General features: G+C 46.8%; 2 protein-coding genes and 1 long non-coding RNA gene across 3 annotated transcripts in view; 1 reads left to right on the plus strand and 2 right to left on the minus strand.

Annotated features, from left to right (window-relative positions):
• Nucleotides 1-13,742: 13,742 nt before the first annotated feature.
• On the minus strand, nt 13,743-15,202 carry LOC131478349 (uncharacterized). Its single transcript, XR_009244421.1, has 2 exons — nt 14,700-15,202; nt 13,743-14,402 (listed from the first exon to the last, which is right to left on the minus strand). It is a non-coding gene; the product is annotated as an uncharacterized LOC131478349 (long non-coding RNA).
• Nucleotides 15,203-18,354: 3,152 nt separating this feature from the next.
• EPM2AIP1 (EPM2A interacting protein 1) lies at nt 18,355-20,290 on the minus strand. Its single transcript, XM_004588228.4, has one exon. The coding sequence runs from the start codon at nt 20,222-20,224 to the stop codon at nt 18,398-18,400; it is 1,827 nt and encodes a 608-aa protein (XP_004588285.1). The 5' UTR covers nt 20,225-20,290; the 3' UTR covers nt 18,355-18,397.
• Nucleotides 20,291-20,619: 329 nt separating this feature from the next.
• Nucleotides 20,620-21,462, plus strand: part of MLH1 (mutL homolog 1) — a 39,560-nt gene continuing 38,717 nt past the window's right edge. Inside the window, exon 1 of the mRNA XM_058657154.1 lies at nt 20,620-20,776. Coding sequence (XP_058513137.1) covers nt 20,661-20,776 — 116 coding nt within the window. The 5' untranslated portion in view covers nt 20,620-20,660. The remainder of the gene's footprint in view (nt 20,777-21,462) is intronic.

Raw genomic sequence — 21,462 nt, forward strand, 5'->3', positions numbered from 1 at the left:
CATTAGCATCCATACTTCTATCAATTTCTCTCTCTCTCTCTCTCTCACACACACACACTCATACACAGTTTGATTGATTAGCTATTCATATCTGAACCCCACCAATGCAGGATCTGTCCATCTCAGCTTTCTGAGCCAGCCCTAATAGAGACAGACATCATCAGGAGCCTTCAGGCCCACATACCTCCTGACTACCACCATACCTCCCTGAACAGGACTCCTACCCTAACAACAGTGCCTCCTACACCGTTAGAACAGTGGCTCTTGGGGTGGGAGAACCCAAGTATCTATGTAACTGTGTCACATAATACAATGTAATTAATGAAGTTAAATAATAAATAATTAAATTAAAAAAAAAAAAAAGAACAGTGGCTCTTGGCCAGAGGGATAGCTGGCACTGTTGGGAAACATGTTTTTAAAATTACTGATTAATTTGAAAGGCATAAATGACACAGTGAGAGGAAGAAACAAAGCGAGAGAGATCTTCCATCCACTAATTCAATAATCAATTGACTGCAACTGCCAGGACTGTGTGAGGCTGTGGCCAGAAGCCTAGAACACCATCTGGTCTCCCGTGTAGGTACAAGGAACCCAAGAAACTTGAGCCATCTTCCACTGCTTTTCCAGGTGCAGGGAACTGGATTAGAAGCAAAGCATTCCAGTAGCAGATGGGCTGGAACCGGCATTCCATTAGATGCTGGCTTGACAAGCAACAGCTTGACATGCTGTGCTAGGAGGACCCCCCCCCGCCCCCCCGTATTTGATAGTCACAAGTTACAAGAAGGCGGAAGGACGTTGCTGGTTTCTGCCAGGTGGAGGCCATGGACGCTGCTGAACATCGTAAGACACAGGTCAGTCCCTCCACAGCAAAGAATTACTCAGCTTAAAATTTCAGTCCTACCAAGGTTGGGAAACTTCATCTGGGTGCCTCTTCTACCCTGAAGATACCTCCCCCAGATCATCAGCCTGGTTTGTATCACAGGACCCCAAACCTTGAACATGGCTCTTTGAGCCAAGTTGAGCATGTGCCTTCCCAAGGATAGACAAAATGTAAATTATCCAGCTCCCCCTGAGACAAACTAGTAAAAAAAAAAAAAAGAGTTGCTGTAAGACCAGAGGGATATGCCGGACCACACTGTCTCAGGCATTTGAACTGCACGTTAGGATGCAGAGTGAGAGTAATTGGTAGTTGGAGGAAAAGAGAAAGAAATAAAGAAGGGAAGGAAGGAAGGAAGGAAGGAAGACAAACAGCAGAAAGCCAGCATAGGAGGGATGGTAGTAGATGCCAAAGGTCCAGAGCACCATGATATCAGCCCACCAACACACGGTGGCTGCAAGTCAGCGAGAACCAAGCTATGGCAAGGAAACATCCACCCAAATTGGGAGCCCAGCTGGAAGGTGATTTCTGTGCATCCGTGAATCCCACCTCCTGTGCAGCCAACTGGGACAGCAAAGCTCTGTTTAACGAACAGATGGATATGATATAAAATGGCTCCTGAGTTTTTACCTTAGAGACGAGAAAACGTGGCTCTGTTTTGTCAAAGTTCGTATTCAACTAATTGAAATGTTGCTGGGTGCCCAGCAAATAAAAGTCAGTCACAGACAGCTTGGCATGGAGCTGACTAATCCTCTGCCCTGTGGCACTGGCATTCCATATGGGCATTGGTTCATGTCCTGGCTGCTCCACTTCTCATCCAGCTCCCAGCTTTTGGTCTGGGAAAGCAGTTGAGGATGGCCCAAGTCCTTGGGACCCTGCACCCACATGGGAGACCTGGAAGAAGCTCCTGGCATCATATCAGCTCAACTCTGGCTGTTGTGACCATATAGGGAGTGAACCAGCAGGTGGAAGATCTTTCACTCTAAAATCTTTCAAATAAAATAATTAATTTTTTTGTTTTGTTTTAAAAAAGAAAGAAACATATGTCAGATGTAGCTGGTAAACTGCAGAAAGCCAGGAACTACAGCACCTGTGACCTCGCTGGAGAAACTAGTGCTGTTTGTGGCCTGACACAGCCTTCTAACTGCCCCAGCCAGCCAGCCCCACTGCCTCATTTTCATCCCTTTCTGCTTCTGTAATAGTCTTGATCACACGGTTTCTTCACCGTTAAAGTCTAAGTTTTTGTTTGTTTGTTTTGTTTTGTTTTTTATCATACTCATCTGTTCCCAGGCCCCTGGTACCTGACTGACTTGTAGTATGTACTGCATACATAGCCTCAACGAGCAGCAGACTACATAAGTATAATTCCGAATTGGAATCCATGACATTCACTAGTCATCCTAAGCGCCTAAGTGTGGGGCGCAGGCATCATCAGGAACCCGCCAAGGAATTTGCATTTGGTACCCAGATACTGACTCTCATGGCCAGAGGGAAGAACAAAGGCAGAGAGATCAGGAAATGAAATCGGAAGGCTGACAGGACCCCAGAGAGCCCATGGTGGGCTCTGGCGGGCAGCGTGGTGCTGCGAGCTACAGTGGTTGCAAGGCCCAGTCCTGAGAGGGCAAGTGCGGGAGGAGGGCGGCGGGGAGAGCGGGAAGGGTTTCCTGCCATCTCCAGCGCAGCCACGCTGATAAGGTCGCTCTATTCCCGCGGCAATAGGATCCCCTCTTTGCTCGGTCCTGGGGGAGCCGGAGGCACCAGGCGCGGCTCCTTTGATTTCTGTCGGGCGCCACCGCGAGGCAGACGTGGGCAGCTGCAGGACACTCGGGCCGACGGGCGCCTCGCAGCAAGATGCGTGGCAGCTGCAAGTTCCTGGAGCAGTGCGACTTTCAGGTCCAACTTTGGTGGTATTTGTAGATGGCGCTGGGATTTGCCTGACACCTGCTGAGCCCAGGCCCTGCACGGACAGGCTCTGCACCCTCCCTGTCTCTGTGTGTTTTCCTTTTTACAAAGCACGGAAGCTTTCAAAGACAGGACTCCCCTCATTGTTGCTTCCCCTCAGGGACTAGCCGTCTGCAAGTGCTTAAGGAATTTAGATGAACATGATATGTGAAAGGCAGCAGAGACGTAGAGAAACCTTTCATCCACTGGCTTACTCCCCCAGATGCCCACAATAGCCACGGCTGGCCCAGGCTGAAGCCAGGACCCCCAAACTCAACCCGAGTGACCCCTACTTTCAGTTCTTCTGGACATGTGTTGAGGAATAGTATTCTGCACTCATGGGATAAATGGGTGTTTAACTCATGGTGGGGATACTTTTGTTGTCACAGTGTGTGTGGTTGTACCATTTTCCATTTCCATCAGCAGCACATGACAGTTCTCATTTTTCTGTATGCTTGTCAGCATTACTTTATTTTTAAAGAAAAAAAAAATTAGGGACCTGGTGCAGTAACCTAGTGGCTAATGTCCTCACCTTGCATGCACCGGGATCCTATATGGACATCTGTTCATGTCCTAGCTGTTCCACTTCCCATCCAGCTCCCTGCTTGTGGCCTGGGAAGGCAGTCAAGGACGGCACAAAGCCTTGGGGCCCTGCACCCACACAGAAGAAGTTCCTGGCTTCAAATTGGTTCAGTTCTGGCCACTGCAGCCACTTGGGGAGTGAACCAATGGATGGAAGATCTTTCTCTCTATTTCTCTTCTGTGTAAATCTGACTTTCCAATATATAAATAAATAAAATCTTTTTTTAAAAGAAAAAGTAGCTGTGCCATGGCTAGGAAATGACACTTTGTTATAGTTTTTATTTGAGTTTTGCTAATGATAAAGACATTGAGCTATTCAATTATTTCTTAAATTACAGATTTGTATGTTTGGAGAAATGACAGTTCACAGCTTTTGCCCATTTTTACTTAGATCATATTTTTTAAAGTTTTTTAAAAAGATTTATTTATTTTTATTAGAGAGACAGAGAGGAAGATCCTCCATCTGATGGTTCACTCCCCAAGTGGCTGCAAAGGACAGAGCTGAGCAAATCCGAAGCCAGGAGCCTCCTCCAGGTCTCCCACATGGGTGCAGGGTCCCAAGGCTTTGGGCCGTCCTCGACTGCTTTCCCAGGCCGCAAGCAGGGAGCTGGATGGGAAGTGGGGCCGCCGGGATTAGAACTGGTGCCCATATGGGATCCTGGCATGTGCAAGGTGAGGACTTCAACTGCTAGGCTATCGCGCCAGACCCTATTTTTGTTAAGTTTTACAAGTTCACCATATTTTTTAATACTAATCACACAAGTTGTGATTTGCAAATATTTTGCTTTCTGTGGGTTGCTTTTTCAATTTTTTATAATGTTCTTGGACACATGAAAGTGTTTCATTTTAATGAAGTACAATCTGTTTTTTCTTATCCAAAAGCTAGAAGTACCCAACTTCCCATCAGTTAATGAACAGATAAACAGTGGTACATAATTGAATCTTATGCAGCCATACGAGAAATTAGGTACCAATAACTGGTACAACATGGATGAGTCTTGAAAACATTATGCTAAGCAGTCTTTAGGGAAAAAAAAAAAGATTTGGCTAGTACTGAAAACAATAAAATTGCATTGTCTGAAAAGCACTATGCTGAATGAAATACAGACACAAAAGAACAAATGCTGTGGGATTCCGTTTCTATGAGGCACCTGGAATAGTCATAATGAGAGGCACAGAAAGTGCCGTGTTTGTCCCTGCATACTAACGGGCTGGGAGGTGAATGTAGACTTCCTGTTTGGAGTGGTGAGAAGTCCCGGCTGTAGGTAACAGCCTGAATTGCCTCGCACCTAAGACAGTGTCGCTCTGCTGGGACAAAAGCAGCCAGTAGCCGGTGGGCAGTCTGGGCCTGGTCAATGCCAAATTTGTGTTAACTATGCCAGTGTGCCAGCATATCCGCTTTTATTTATTTTTTTTTTTAAAGTTAAGTGGCAAAAGAAGGGGGGAACCCTTTAACAGGGGAGGAAGTGACTTCTGGGGTCTTCCAGGCCACTGTACTTTTAGGTGGGCGAGGGAGCTGAGATAGGATGGAGGGGGCAACCGGAGGACATGTCTGAGTCAGACCAAGGCACTCACCCGTGAGGGAGATCTGGGCTGTGCTGACACGATGTTATGTATAACAAGTTATGTTATGAATGTTATATGTTGTGTATAAACCTAAATTGAAATGTCAATGAGGTGGTCACAGAAGGTGGATAAGAAATCGCATTTACTTTTACCATATTGGTTACTCGTTACTATGTCAATTAATTCCATGGTGATGTAAATTTTTGCTGATGGTATGTTGGAGCTTTTAATTGATCGGGATGATAGTCTGCTGGCTCTGTCTTCAGACCAGAGAGTGTATACCTAAGAAGCCGTTGAACTTATCTGGACAATAAGATGCTGGACTCTATGTTTGGTATATGCTTGCAATGGGGGAATCTCAACTGAACTTGAACTGTGGTTATGCAACAAGGTGGAGGAATCCACCATGGTGGGAGGGTTTGGGGAGGGGTGGGGAGAATCCCAGTACCTATGAAACTGTGTCACATAATACAATGTAATTAATGAATTTAAAATAAAATTAAAAAAAAAAAAAATAGCATTGCCTACCCCCCTACTGGCTGACACAAAAGTTAGGCCTGGGGAGCATGGCCGGCTGGGCTAGGCTGCAGTACCTGCCCGTATAAGTGTCAGAGCAGGGAGTGGACCACATCAGGCTGGGCTGCAGCACCAACAAAATGTAAGAGGACTGGGTCTAGGGGATTTTGTATGCGATTTATGGACTAGCCTCCATGGGACTGCAGCACCCATCAGTTCATGCAGAGAGTTAGGGGTGGTGACGGGCCAAGCCAGGCTGAACCACAAAACTCACCTGATTGGGAGGAGGCTGGGCAGGACCAGCCTGTAGCACTGCCTGCAGCACATGCAAAGGCCAGGACAGAGGGCAGACTATGCTAGGCAGCACCGCTGCCCCTGCTGGCACACATGAGTTCGGGCTGGGAGCAGGCCTGGCAGTACAGCTATCACTGAGAAGGACAAAAGCTAGGGCTTAGGGTGGGCCGGGCCAGGCCAGGCTACAGTATTCACCAGTGTTTGTGTGAGCCAGATTTGGGACATGCCAGGCTGGGCCAGACCACAGCATCTGCTGACACACGGGAGAGTCAGGACAGGGTGTGGGTGTTCTGACTGGGCGAGGCTACAGCACCCACCAGTGAGAGCTGAGACTGGGCAGGGTAGGTCGAAGCACTCACAGCAAGTGCTGGATTGGGACTAGGAAGTGGCCTATTAGGGGAACTCTAGGGACTTTCCTTCTGGGCTGGAGCTACCACTGGTGAGTGTGAACCAGCATGTGTTTGGGCTGAGTCTGGGGGACAGCCAGACAGAGCTAGGCTTTAGCACCCATTGGTGCTTTGTGAGAGCTGGAATGCTAATGGGGCAGTATGGACTAGGCCACAGCATCTGCCAGCTCACATGAGAGCTGGGTCTGGGGATTGGCCAGGCTGGGATAGGCCATAGCACACACTGATGAGCGTCAGTATGGGTGCAGCCTTATTGGGTTAGGCTGTGGTACTCACCGACGAGTGCCAGGACTGGGGACTGGCCATGTCAGTCTGGACAGCAGCACATGATATCTGGACAGCTCCTCTGCTAGCCCACAGCTCAAACTGTTGAGCACAAGAGCTGGAGCTGGGGGGCAGGCCGGGCCAGTCTGGATTGGTATACATGTGGGCTAGATCTGGGGGTAGGCAGGGCAGGATCAGTCCACAGCACACACTGACAAGAGTGAGAGTCAGGACTGGGTGCAGGCCAGACCCAGTTGGGCTGCAATACCTTCCAGTTCACATGAGGGCTGGGACTGGGCCAGGATGCGCTAGGCTGCTGAACCCACTGGCGTGTGCCAGGACTGGGTGTGAGTCATGTCACACTGGACCGCAGTACCCCCCTGGCAGGCATAGGATCCAGTGCTGGTACATAACTAGTGAAAGAAATGTAGGCACTACCCTGCTGGGCAATATCTGCTGTTGGTGAGCATAAGAACCAGAGCTGGGAGCAGGCCAGCCTGAACAAGGTAGCAGCACCTTTGGGCACACCCGAAAGCCGGGTCTAGGGGCCAGGCGGGCTGAGCTAAGCTGTAGTATCCATGAGTGTGTTGAAGAACAGAAATGTAACTTGTAAAGGCTAAGCTATAGAAGAACAAAAAGAAAACTATAAAAAGTGTTGGTGGGGGCCACTAGGGTGGCATAGTCAACTGTTGCTTGCCGTTTCACTCTTGTATGGGTATGGGGGATGCGGGTTTGTTCCTTCCAACCTAGCTCCTTGCTGATGCAGCTGGGAAGGCAGCAGGTACTTGGTTCAAGTACTGTACTTAGGCTTTTGTCACCCATGCAGAAGGTACTGATGGAATTCCAGGCTGCTGGCTTCTGCCTAGTGCAGCCCTGTCTATTGGGGCCGCTTGGGAGACTCAGAGGATGGCAAAGCTCTTTCACTAAATAAATAAATAAATCTTTTTCCGGAAGATTTATTTTATTGGAAAGGCAAATGTACAGAGAAAATAGACATACAGAGAGAAAGATCTTCAGTCCACTGATTTCACTCCCCAAGTGGTCGCAACAGGAGGAGCCAGGAGCTGATCCGAACCCAGGAGCCAGGGGCTTCTTCTGGGTCTCCAACACAGGTGCAGGGTCCCAAAACTTTGAGCTGTCCTCGACTGACTGCTTTCCCAGGCCACAAGCAGGGAGCTGGATGGGAAGTGGAGCAGCTGGGATTAGAACCGGTGCCTATATACGTTCCCAGAGCATGCAAGGAGAGGAATTTAGCCACTAGGCTATCACGCTGGGCCCCAAATAAATAAATCTTTCTTTAAAAAAAACTCTATTCACTAAAAGGAAGGAAGGAGATAAGAAGGGAAATAGAAATTGAGTGATATAAATGAACTAAATCATAATGATAAGCCAATAAATAAAAAGTGGAGTTGATAAAGAATTGGCAATAAATAGAGATATATTTTAAATCAAAAGAACTAACGTAAGACAAGGTTACAAGTGGCTGTTCTAAAAGGATAGGAATAAGGGAGGAGAGAAGCAGATTAGGCCACTGTATCTTTTTTTTGTCAGGACCTCTTACGTTTGTTTCTGTTCTGTACCCTTGCTAGGGCCATGTTCATGCCGGTTACCTAGCACCACTCATTAAGCAGGTCCCTGTTGCTAGGGAAACCAGCTCTTCACTGCTACCAAAGATAATGCTGGAGCCGCTGTTCACCAAGCAACCCTTTCCAGGAGCTATTTTACTTTCCGCAGTTAGCTCTTACCCTCGTGTCAGGTCATCCAGCTACAGGAAGGTTAGATTTATCTTACATCCCTCTTGGCCCCCTGTGCCCCTGCCTAAGAGGGCTTTGCCAGTCAACTGTCACCTCTTGCTTTGTTTTGTTACAAACCTGCTCCCCAGAAACCAGTGGGTGTCGTTACATAAATGTTATATGTCGAAGCACACAGAACAGTGTGAAGGCTTTACTTTTCAGATTTGCTTCGTTGACTTGGGAGAGGGGGAGGGTAGGGAGAAAACAGAGGCTTCTTTTGTTCAAATGCCTATTATTTGGATGCGTAACAGAAAACTCAAGTTTAGTAATGGTATAGTTTGATGAATTTTAATCAATGCACACTTGGGGAATCAACAGCCTATAGTCAAGGTTTAAATACTTCCATCCAATGAGAATGTTTTTCCTTGAACCTGTCTAGTTAGTAACTCCTCTGTACTCCCAGGTTCCCCATTAACTCCCAGCCTTCCTCAACCCTACTTTCACCCCCTTCCTTCTTGGCAACTAATGCTGTGATATCTGTAACCATAAATTAACTTCTGCTGTCGATATCAAATATCCACATATGTATATGTACATTTTCCCCCTGAGCCTGTTTTTTCTCAGCATAACATACTCCTAATTTTTATTTAGTTACCTTCCTTTGATTTGAAATGCAGAGACAAGATCTTCCATCTGGTGTTCCACTCCCCAGATGCTGACAATAGCCAGGACATGGCCAGGCTGAAGTCAGGGACCTGGAACTCAAGCTACAATGAGTTCTCTCCCAAGGGGGTGGGAGGGATCCAGGTCCCTGCCTGAGCCAGTACCTGCGGCCTCTCTGAGTGTGTCTCAGCAGGGAGCTAGAATAAAGGAACGAGCTGGAAGAAGCGGTGCACCTGCTCCCCAGCCAACACAGGAGGGAAAACTGAAACAATCATCCCACACTGTTCTGATCAGAATTGGAGGCCCACGTGGATCTGTAATGTGTCACCTTTGTACTATTGATGTTTTAAAAGCCAGTGCTTTATAAGCAAAAGTGCTAAATGAATGTTAACTGTTAAAAAAAAAAATAAGTAAGAGCTGGGACTGAAACTCGAACACCCGATGTGGGATGTGGGCATCCCTCGGGGCAACTTCACAGCGGTGCCAAGTACTCACCCCACAACTGTTTCTGAGTTCTGTATTTTTCTGTGTGCCAGTAGTTCCAGAGTAGCATTCCATTGTATGAGCAGAATGTGTTTTATCCATTTCCTATTGGTGCACATTTGACTTGTGGTCCAGTTTTGGTTTAGTGTGAATAAAGCTATTACAAATATTTTCAAACAATGGATGTTTTTTGCGTATACATGTTTATTTTTCTTAAGTAAACACATAACAGTGAAACTGGAGAGGCATGGGATGTTTTTAGCAGAACTTTACATGTTCTGAGCTGGCACAGCACGCTAACCCTCCTCCCTCCGGCATCAGCATTCCATATGGGAGCCAGTTCATGTCCCGGCTGCTTCACTTCCCATCCAGCTCCCTCCTTATGGCCTAGGAGAGCAGCGGAGAATGGCTCAAGTCCTTGCAACTCTGCACTCAGCATGGGAGACCAAAAAGAAGCTCCTGGCTCCCAGCCTCAGTTCGGCTCAATGCTGGTCCCTGCAGTCATTCGGGGCGTGAACCAGTGGATGGCAGACCTTCTAACTCTCTCCTTTTGTCTATAAAACCTGCCTTCCAAATAAAAGCAAATCTTAAAAAATTACATGTTCTGAAACTTGATTTTTTCTGATCAAATATTCACTATTAACTAACTGTATAGTTCATTGATATTAAGAACATTCACATTGTACAAACGATCACCAGAATTCTCCATATTTTATACAACTGGAATTCTTTTTTTTAAGATTTATTTAATTTTTATTACAAAGTCAGATATACTGAGAGGAGGAGAGACAGAGAGGAAGTGGAGCTGCCGGGATTAGAACCGGCGCCCATATGGGATCAAAGCGAGGACCTTAGCCACTAGGCCACACCGCCGGGCCCACAACTGTACATTCAGCAGCAACTTCCATTCTGTCTTTTGTCCAGCCCCTGGCAACCACCATTCTTTCCGTACCTTGGCACTTTACTACAGTGGTGCCCCTTCAGCAAGTTTCATTTTCCATGGTGTAGTTTCCTGGCTGTCAACAAGGTCTGAAAATACAGAAATTCAAAAATAAACAACTCATAAATTTGAAATTGTGCAGTGGCCTAAGCAGCAGGATGAAATCTTGCTCCAACCTGCTTTGTCCCAGGAGAACAATCTTCTCTCTGTCCAGTGTACTCAAGCTATCTACACGAAATGCCCGTTTAACAGCTGTCATCAGGATAAACGCATGTTGATCATACTTAGCACTGATCATCAGAGCAAGAGCCACGATGCTGGCAATTTGAATCCACCAAAGAGAAGTCATGAAGTGCTTCCTTTCAATGAAAAGGTGATGCTCCCATTAAGAAAAGGGCCACATGGGCCCGGCGGCGTGGCCCAGCAACTGAAGTCCTCGCCATGAATAAGCTGGGATCCCATATGGGTGCTGGTTCTAATCCCAGCAGTCCCGCTTCCCATCCAGCTCCCTGCTTGTGGCCTGGGAAAGCAGTCGAGGACGGCCCAAAGCCTTGGGACCCTGCACCTGTGTGGGAGACACGGAAGAAGTTCCTGGCTCCTGGCTTCAGACTGGCTCAGCTCTAGCTGTTACGATCACTTGGGGAGTGAACCAGCAGACAGAAGATCTTCCTCTCTGTCTCTCCTTCTCTCTGTATATCTGACTTTGCAATACAAATAAATAAATGTTAAAAAAAGGGCCACACACTGAGATTGCTAGGATCTGTCATAGAACAAACCTTCCATCCTTGAAATTGTGAAGATGTGTTTCCATTGTTATTGCTGCTAATCTAATTCAGCATCATTTATAAATATTATCATAGATATGTATAGGCAGATTTAGATATATATCATTTGCATATCTATATTTATATATGTATCTGATGGTTTTGTATTATCTGCAGGCTTAAGTACCCATTGTGCCTGAGACTATACTCAAAATAACTTCACTAAAGAGATAGCAAATAGTATTTCTTTTTGTGAACACCTTATTTCACTTCACATAATATTCTCAGGGTTCATCCATGCTTTACCATGTTAGCTTGGTCTTTTCTAGATCTACGAATGGGTCAGGCATGATAGCTCAGTGGTTAAATCCTCACCTTGCGAAGTGCCAGCTCCCACACAGGTGCCAGCCTGTGACTCTGGCCGCTTCCCTTCCCATCCAGCTCCCTCCCTACATGTAGCCTGGGAAAGCAGTGGGGGATGGCCCAGAGCCTGCACCCATGTGGGAGACCCTGAGGAGGCTTCTGGCTTCTGGTCAGCTCAGCTCTGGTGGCTTGTGGCCACCTGGGGTGTTAATCAGTAGACAGATTTTTGTCTTTGTCTCTCCTTTCGCCATAAATCTCACCTGCATTTCCAATAAAAATAAACCTTTAAAAAAAAGTCATTTTTGGTTGTTTTATGGTTAAAAAAATACTGTACTAACAATGGTACCATCTTTCAGGCTTTTTTGTTTTTTTTCTTTTAAATTGGAAGTTTAGATATACAGATAGGAGAGATAAAGATCCTCCATTTGCTGATTCACTCCCCAAGTAGCTGCAAAGGCTGGAGTTGAGCTGATCTGAAGCCAGGAACCAGGAGCCTCTTCCGGGTCTCTCATGTGGGTGCAGAGTCCCAAGGCTTTGGGCCGTCCTCTAGTGCTTTCCCAGTCCAAGCTGGATGAGAAGCAGGGATGCTTGGATTAGTAATGACGGCCATATGGGATCCCTGTGCGTGCAAGATGAGACTTTAGCTGCTAGGCTACCGCACCGGGACCTCTGAAGAGGTTTCTCATGAGAGTGTTTTAGTTTGGACGTATCAGAAGCACGTCTCCCTCCTGTCTGCTCACCCTTGGCTCTGAGGCCACACCTAACCCTGCAGAAGTGGATGGGTGTGACAGTATCACGATCGAGCTGCATTCTAATTCATCACCAGAACTAAAATACAAGCTTGGTTACACGTTTCTTAAATTCATCAAAGCTCCGAATTTTTTTATCTCTTTCAGGAATAAAATGGTATTCCTTGTGATAACTGATTTATTGCAACAGTGTTGTGGTTCATGTCAAACTGCTTAATTACCTCTTAAGCAGAGGGCCAAATCATTGGTTTGGATTCCCACATTAACAGTGTTTAGTACGGAATGAGGAAGCTGAACAACTGGGATCAATGATGCTGTTGCAGCATTGGGCAGGGAGAAGCGTATGTGTGAAGTAACACCATGCCAGGCCACGCAGGCCACGGGACTATGATGCAGAACCTTGGCAGCATGTAACAGAGAAGCGCAATTACCCAATTTCTGAAATCTCTGCTTGGTGTGTAAATACTTGAGTCCAGTATGATGGTTCAATGGCCAAATCCTCTTCTTGGAGGAGGATTCCTGCAAGTTCCTTGATGGACACCCGTTCGTGTCCCAGCTGCACCACTTCCCATCCAGCTCCCTGCTTGTGGCCTGGGAAAGCAGCAGAGGACGGCCCAAAGCCTTGGGATCCTGCACCTGCGTGGGAGACCTGGAAGAAGCTCCTGGCTCCTCACTGTCAGACCAGCTCAACTCAGGCCATCGCTGCACAGCAAGTCAGGGGATGGAAGATCTTTCTATGTGTCTCCTTCTCTCTTCATAAATATGATCTGCCTTTAAAATAGAAAATTTTTTCAAAAGAAACAACCATAAAGGGAAATAGGAAAGCAGGGTATATACTAGAGAGAATACAAGAGGATTGGGTAAACATATTCACTGAAAGACAAACACAAAAATTTTCATATCAACTTTATTGATAATGACCACAAACTAGAAATAATGCAAATTTCCACCAACAATAGGATGGAGAAACTGTAACACAATCATACAATGGAGTACTACACAAATGTCAAAAAGGAACTGCAGCTACACACAACATTCATTACTCTGACATATTGAACAAAAGACACAAAAAGTGCATGATTATTCTAGTTACATAAAGTTTCTGAACAGGCAAAACTACCCAATGGTACTAAAGGTCCGAATAGTAGTTATCTATGTGTAGCAGGGGCATCAAGGTATAGAAAAACCCACTAAGGTGTGCACCTCAAATTTGTACACTTAAGTTTCACTTCATGGAAAGAAAAACATGTTGGGGGGAAAAAAAAAGCTTAGCTGAAGAGATAGAACCATATGTTAGCTAGGATTGCTTTTCAAATATTTTCAGTTTTCTTCCCAGGTTTGTGGAAGGATTAAAGTCCTCACACTTCAGTGTGACAGTGTGCTTTCAAGGACCTGTAAGTCACTGGTTAACTTAGTTTCTCACTTCCCAAAGTGAACAGCCACACCCTGGATGACCCGAGTTGCAGAAAACGAGAATTTAAAGCAAGATTTAGCAAGCTTTTTCTGTAGAGCATCACATAACCGTTATTTGAGTCTCTGTGGGCCATACTCTGTTCAAACGACTCAACTAGGAACAAAAGCAACCCCAGACAGAATTTAGAAACGGACCAGATTCCAACCAAATGTCTTCCTTAGAGACTGAGCAGCAGGGCGGACTGTCCCCATCAGCTCTAGTTTACCCATGTGGAGGAAAGCATCTCTGCTAAGTTCCAACAAAGGGTGTACGGTCGCTGGCCCATGGCACATCAGCCCATCTACACACAGAAACTAGCTATTAAAAAAGACCTAAGATACTTAAAATTGGCTTAGTTGGTTAGCTGAAAGGCAATTTTAGGAAACTGCTCTCCGAAGATGGAAAATTTTGCAGGAAATTCACAGCTTGGAGAGGCAAAACTGTCCCTTGATATAAATTCTATGCCAAATAATCTGCCCTTGACTATAGAAAAAAAAAAAAAACCCAACAACTTTGTGGTTGCAATTGACTGCATTTGGCAAAACGTAAGGCAGAGATGATGAGCTGAGAAAAGAACTGTCAGCTTGCAGCAAGAAATGAAAGGTGGTAGAAAACTCACAAACTGAAGTACTTACTGGGTAGCCTGAGGCAATTTTTCAGTTACAAAAAGGTAAAACTAATTCCTTTAAGGCTGACTACACTTTTTTTTTTGTAGCAAGGATCAAACTGCCGCAGGACTATCACACCTACCATTAAGACATCTTGCATGAGTTCATGTGCCCCAGACCAAGTCCAACTCTTTGATCCCTGAAAGTGAACAGAATGACTTAAGGAAAAGGAGATGACGGAGACGGCTCTCCAGTCGGAGCCTGGGAAGCGCCAGTCACCCAGAGATGAAGTAACAGAAGCAAGGGGACGAGAAGGCAGAGCCACACAGTACCCCTGAAGAGGACAGACCCACGGCATGTCAGTTTTAGATGTTTCCACTTGGGGGAGTGATGAGGACATTCTCCAGGTAGGAAAGCAAGTGACCGGAGCATCAAGGTGACCAAGGTGACCGGAAGGGCTAAGTCATTCTTGTCGTATTTTATTAAATTTACTTACTTTTAAATCCCAGAAGTCAGAAACCATCTGTAAAGAAAGGAGGAAGTAAATAGCATGCCATTTTCTCCTAGGGTTGATGCCTACAAAAGGAAAAGTGGATATTAACTCTTCAAGCATCATGTTTTTCTGATACTGAATGCAACTTTTTAATGACTGATGTACTGTCTTGGCTCATTAAATATCTGTTTGTTTTCTATGTTAGTTTCTTTAGAATTCTGCCTTTGGAAAAATAAAATACCTACAGCCTCATGGATATACAAACTTGATATTATACAATGGACTCACGTAAGTTTACCTGGGTTTGAATCCTGACTTTACTAATGTTTACTATGGAAAACTGCAATCTCAATTTATTTAACACTGACACCTTACATGTTTGAGTCGCATGCCAAGCACAACACTACACTATGGGAACAGAAAGTAAGATATCTAGTCGCAAAGAACTGGCCTTCACTTCCTAACCTGTACCATGTGGATAGCAATCACCCATTGTACAATCTAAGGCAAGACTACACAGGTCAAATGAGATGGCAAATGTCAAAGATCATAGAATACTGCACAAATACTTATCCACGTACTTAGTGAAATGTTAAGCATTGAGCTGAGCACCAGAGATACCAATGAGCAAGGATTATGTGGGTCCCTGTCCTTATAAAGTTTACAGTCCAGCAGTGGTCAGCAAGTAATCATAACAAATGTTCCAAGTATGTGGTTGGGGAGGAGCAGGGTGTTCACGGGATCCATAGGAAGAATAACTTGCCTACTAGATGGGTCTGCCAGAAGGCATTAAATGAAAGATTTTTGGGTGAAGTGGCGTATTACCCGACAGATTAATAGAAATGCTGAGTGTAATGGAGTGCTATGCCCAGATGGGTCTTCGGGGAAACAGTGTGGCTATAGTACAGACAAGGAATTGACAGCAGAGGAAGACTACGGAGGAGACTAAGTTAGCTCGACAGTTTGAAGTAAGCAGAATAATACATCGTAGAGTTGGGAAGAGTCACGGATAACCAAGTTGTTTTTGGCAGGCCAAGGCCAGCTGAATAGTTGACAGCAGTGCCGTCTATTTCAAGAGGGGACGCGAGAGAAGCAGCAAGTTAGTTGGCAAGGTCCATGACATGTGGTGGTGCCTGTGAGAGAGCAAAATGGACTTCATGAGATTTGTGAAGTAGAGGGAGACGGAAGAGAGGAATTGACGAGCCATTTTGATGGATAGTAGCGGGCGCCGTGGAGACGAGGTCAGGTGGAAGGCAGCTGCGAACAAGCCAATAGGCAAAACCAACCTAAGGGAGGAGGTACCTGCCAAGACAGTAAGAACACACCTGGAGATGGTTACCTCCTCAAAGCCAAAGTCATGAGGCATTCCAAGAATACTGATGAGGACTTAGTGAGCCAGGCAGACCAGTTTAGATGGCAATATGAGAAACTGGAAATACAAATATTTCAAAAAGCAGGAGACAGGAAAGCATCTGCTAAGGACAGATGTGTCCCCCCCGCCCTCCCCCCAAAAAAAATTAGTACTCGACTATATTCACTGATACCACACGACCAGCGACAACTGTATGTATAACAATAAAAAAATAAGACTGCCATGCAGTTACAGAAATACAAAAAACAGTAAAGTACCACACTTTCTAAAACTTTTTACAAACAGGACTAATTCAGAGCAAAATTTTAAATCCTTGGCTTCTATTTCTACCGTGAACTAATCTGATTATCACTGTAAGCAAAACATACTAGAACGTCACAAATGGACAATGTTCACTTGAAAGAACTGGGGTAAGAAAGCAAAACTGCTCTAAGTCTTCCTTCTTACAAATAATACAGCATTGTGAGAAAGGAAAAAAAAAAAATACTTAGAGCTACTGGGAAACTACCGGTAGATTCCTCTTGTGCTTTAAATCTCACCCTGACATTCTTGATAAATATTTTGTCAGGAGACAAGCTTGTTATATGCACAACAGGAAATAGCTCTTTAACACAGTGTTAATTACCGACGTATAAGGGGTACTGCGAGCTATTAGAACTTAGCAATGCTTTCACTGCACCTTACCAACCAGACCTGAATGTGGAATTTGTCTCTCCTTTTCACCCACTTGCCCTTCTCATTTTATTCTACCGGTAATTTGCCACGGCCCTTGAAATCCGTCAGTCTACATCGGGGTCAACTGACACTTTAGAAGGGTTAATTGTTCATTGTGCCAGGGAGGGTATCATATACACTGCAGGAGTGGGAGTCTTTTGGCTATCAGAACGTTCTAGAAGTATGACAACCCAAAAAGTGCCACTTCATTTCCCAGCATCCTTCTGAAAAGAGAGTTTACTGCCCCTGATGGAGAACCACTGACACACTTTGGTTATAGACTTATGGCACCTGCTGTGACTGGTCAAGCACCGTGTCCTCTCAATTCTTGATGTATTCTAGTTCATTCCATCTGCCAGCTAGAATGTGCTTTGATGATTAAGACAGGACTCACCACAAGTTTATCAAATTATACTTGAAGAAGGTATCTGCAATTTGAGTCCTGTCTTTAAATCAGTTTTACATACTGGACTCTGATGCAATTTTTTTTTGAAATTGTTTAGGCACAAAGCACTGTCATACCAGAAATATGCAATCATACAACCTGTGCATGTACCTGCTCTCTGAGGGTACCTCTACCCAGCCACTTCCAGCAGCCAACAAACACCATCATTGTGAAATTAAGGGTTTTTTCCTTTAAGTTGGAATTCCTTTTTAAAGCAAAACTTGCAGCTTTGACAGTAAGCCTGGAGCAAAAAACTTTTTTTTTTCCTCACTCTTTTGACAGGGTCAACTGCTGTCTGAAGAGTAGGGAGAAAAAAAAAAAAAAAAAAACCCAGATACTGACAACGGCTAAGATTGTATACTTACCGTGGTCCTTTTACAGGAGAGCTGACCCAGCAGCTCCCAGTTGTGAAATAGGCCGGGGAAACCCCCAGGAACTGGTTAGCCTGATCGCCACATTGCAGGATGCCTCCTAAATCAGCAACTTAAAACCAATTTTTGCTCCTCTAAAGTTTTGATTACTCCCTCTATTGGTAACATCACTGTCTTTGGAGTGGATAGGGGAAAAGTGAGAGGGATGAAATTTGTCAATATTGATTTCGGACTCAGAAATAGGTTTAAAAAAAAATAGTGTCAAACATTCTGTTAGACAAAATACCTCCACTGTATGTATCTTCAGAAACTTACACACTTGTTGAGTTTCTGCAAACTGTTTCAAACACACGTTAAAGTAGTTCAAAACTTCAGACTACGTGTCTTAGAATTTTAACACTTCATTAAAAATAAGAGCTAAAATTATTTTTGGCATGTATCTTTAAGGTCACCTCAAAAAAAAACCAGACTTAATTCAACTCACATTATCAATATTAAACTTCTTTAAAATCAATTCCATCACAAGAGTCAAAGACAACGATTCTGTCATTAAACTGTTTTTTTTTTTTTCCAGTTCCAGGATGCCATTTGAGATGAAAAAAAAAAAAAAAAAAAAAAAAAAAAAAAACAGTCCGGCAACTGTCTGAAGGATTTGAATTGTGACCAATTTAGACAGCTGGTACGAGCTTGGTGCTCTTCCACAATCCAAATGGGTAAAGCTGCAAAAACAAAAAGGCAAATCAAGCCTTGGCGTTTGGAGTTGAAGTCCTGCAGGTTTTCAGGGTTGCACTGCAAACGCCTACGGGCTAGGCTGATTCCTCCCTCTCACAAGATCATCCCAGTGGGGCTCCATCTCGGTCGTGGCAACCCGGAAGAGGGCCTGGAGATGCTCATCCGCCAAGGGTTGGCTCAGGGTGTGCTGGTTCTGAGTCAAATAGGAGAAAGCCTTTCCGCAGATGTAGCTGCTATCGAACAGAGATGCCACCTTGTAGGCAACCCCTTTGATGATCGGGTAAGACTCGGCAGACAGGCCAGCGTAGAACTGGCCCAAGTCCTTGATTCTGTAGTCGTTCCAAAGGCTGGTGTTGGCCTGAAGTTTGGTCAGCTCCACCCTGACTGAAATCGGTGCATATTCAGGCTTAAAGCTAAATGGATTTGCAAAAAGTTCTAAGTCTTTTTTAATGAACTTGAGGTCCTTAAAATGTCTCTCAAACTCTTTCTGGAGCCGACATATCACCATCTGGTACCTATCCGGGTCAAAGATTTTTTGATCCTCCGTGAACTGCTGTTGAAGTTCCTCAGCGACTTCTCTGAGCGAGGGAAAGTGGGTCAGATCTCTCTCCTCGATATGACTTTGAAACAGATTCAGCTTCACTTCGAAAGCACAGATGTGGTCAAAGGCGGCAGCCGCGAAGACTTTGCTAACCTGCAGGTCCTCGCTGAGTTCTCGAAGGTGCTCCATGATGTCCACCAAGAAGCCGAAGTCGCAGAGCCACTGCTTGTCCGTGAAGTGGACTGTGGTTGCCCCGACGGACACCAGGAAGGCTTCTATCTCTTTTCTGAGCAAGAAGATGAGTTTTAGCGTCTTCCCTCTCCTTAGCCAATTGTTCAGACAGCGTCCGTTCACTCTCTCCCCGTGCTCCGACTCGGATTGAGTCAGCAGAGGCTGGAACTCGGGGCGCCTCACCCCTCTGGTCTTGATCAGGACTATCCATTCCGAGATGGTATTGATGATCTGGTTTACGTCGACGTCGTACGAAGTCAAGAGTTCCAAGTGAAGAAATCCCGAGTAGTGGATCACGTTCCAGCAGTTGGGGCTCACGGCTTTCTCCCTCATGTAGGACACCAAGCCCGAGTTCTCCCCGATCATCCTCAGGGTGTGGGTGGTGGTCAGGCCGACCATTTTCTGCAGGCTGAGCCCCGCCGTCTGCAGGGCCTCCAGGATGGCCGACATGAGCGCCCCGACGCTGAAGTGATGAGTCAGGTTGATGATGGTCAGCAGGTCTTCCTGCACCTCCAGATCGGGGCCCACGCCGCGGATAAAGACCAGGAGGTAGTTCTCGTAGGCCACGAAAGCCTGATCGTCCAGGGCAAGGGAATAGGCCTTAAAGTCCCTGGCGCGGTGGACGAGCTGACTGCGCAGGTTATTGTCGATATTCAGGAGTCTCTGCCTCGCGATCTCCGGAGACAGATCCATGTTCTCCAGGACGCCGACGTGATCGGGGAGCACCTCCCTCAGGAACACCTCCATGCACTGGTACACGAAGTCGCCCTCGGCCCAGCCGCGACCCTTGAGGGCCAGGAGGCGGCAGAGCCCCAGGCCCGCGCGGGCGGCCCTCTCCTCGGGCGTGAGCGGGTCGGCGCTGGGCACCTCGCCCTGCCGCAGCCGCTCCACCAGGGCCGCGCGCTCGCCCTCCGCCACGTACCGCTCGTAGTACTCGTGCTCGGCCTCGTAGTGGCGCCTCACGTCGCGTTCGCGGGTGGAAGCGACGAGGCGGCGGCACACGAGGCACAGGGCCCCGTCGCCCTCCGGGGGCTCCACCACCAGGTAGCGCTGGGTCCACTCGGGCCGGAACACCAGAGCTTCGTCCACTTCCATCTTGCTCCTCTTGGGCGTCATCCACATTCTGCGGAAGGATACGAGCGCGGGGCCCACCTCCGCGACGCCGCAGGGAGAGGGGCGGAGCCGGGCCGCGCTGCGCCAAATCACCTCAGCGCGGCCTCGCGGACGCTCGCTGCCTATTGGCTGGAGGTGTTGCCGCTCCCGCGAGCGAGCCAATCAGAACTGGGCAGCCCTCACGCGCAAGCGCACCCTCTTGGCTGCGGGAGGAATGCGACACTCTTAGGGAGGGACCCAGCGACCTGGCAATCATGGAACTGAGAGACACTTGACTGGCAGACGGCTTGACCAATCGGTAGCTGCGGCTGGAGGGCGGCGCTCGTCAGCGTGCGCCAGAATTCAAAAGGAAAGACGAGAGCCCCGAAACGCTACAGCGAATGGCTGAAAGGCATTTCCGGTGACGACGTGACCTCCCACGCCCCTCGGCTGCTCTGGCGCCAAAATGTCGCTGGTGGCCGGGGTTATCCGGCGCCTGGACGAGACCGTGGTGAACCGCATCGCGGCGGGGGAAGTGATCCAGCGACCGGCTAATGCCATCAAGGAGATGATTGAGAACTGGTACGCAGGGGGCCGCGCCGGCCTCCATGAGCGGGAACGCGCGTGCGCGCCGGCCGCTGCGGCCCGCGGGATTCCCGCGCCGCCCCCGCTATCTCGCGAGAACTTCCCGGGCCGCTTTGGCGCGCTCCTGGAGGAATCGTGTTTTCCAGGTTCCCGTTAACTAAGGCGGCTCCTGGATTGGAAACTGTAAATGCAGCCCAGGCCAAGTTAAAGATGGGCGGACGTTGGTAGTGGGAGGAAAGAAGATTTTTTCCTTTTTAAGCGGATATTATGTTAAATCGGTTTTTTTAATGTAGTCGTTGCAGAAGTCAGTATACATTTTAATTTTAATTTCACAGAGATCATCTGAACTTTAGGATAGCCTGTGGGACTTCGGTCCCGATTCTGCTGCCAAGTGAGGGACCCTCCCCTCTTTGCTTTTGAGGTAGCTTCCATACAGCATCTCTTGAGAAAGGTCTTTAAGAAACGTTTCTAAATCAAGAATCCTGTGTGAAGAGTTAATCAAGTTCTGTGCGCAGCCGCAGACTGAGTTTCTTTTCCTGCAGCTGGCGAGCTGTAGTTGCGGGCTGCTCTTTGAAAGCGTGAAGGTGGATTGGCTTCTTAACGAACTTTCTACACCGCCTTCCCCCGCTTCATCTGGAGACGTTTTCTCGAGAAAACGCAGTAGTAGAGAAAAGCATGTAGAC

This window comes from Ochotona princeps, chromosome 30 (genome assembly GCF_030435755.1).
Source record: "Ochotona princeps isolate mOchPri1 chromosome 30, mOchPri1.hap1, whole genome shotgun sequence".
Classification (NCBI taxonomy): domain Eukaryota; kingdom Metazoa; phylum Chordata; class Mammalia; order Lagomorpha; family Ochotonidae; genus Ochotona; species Ochotona princeps.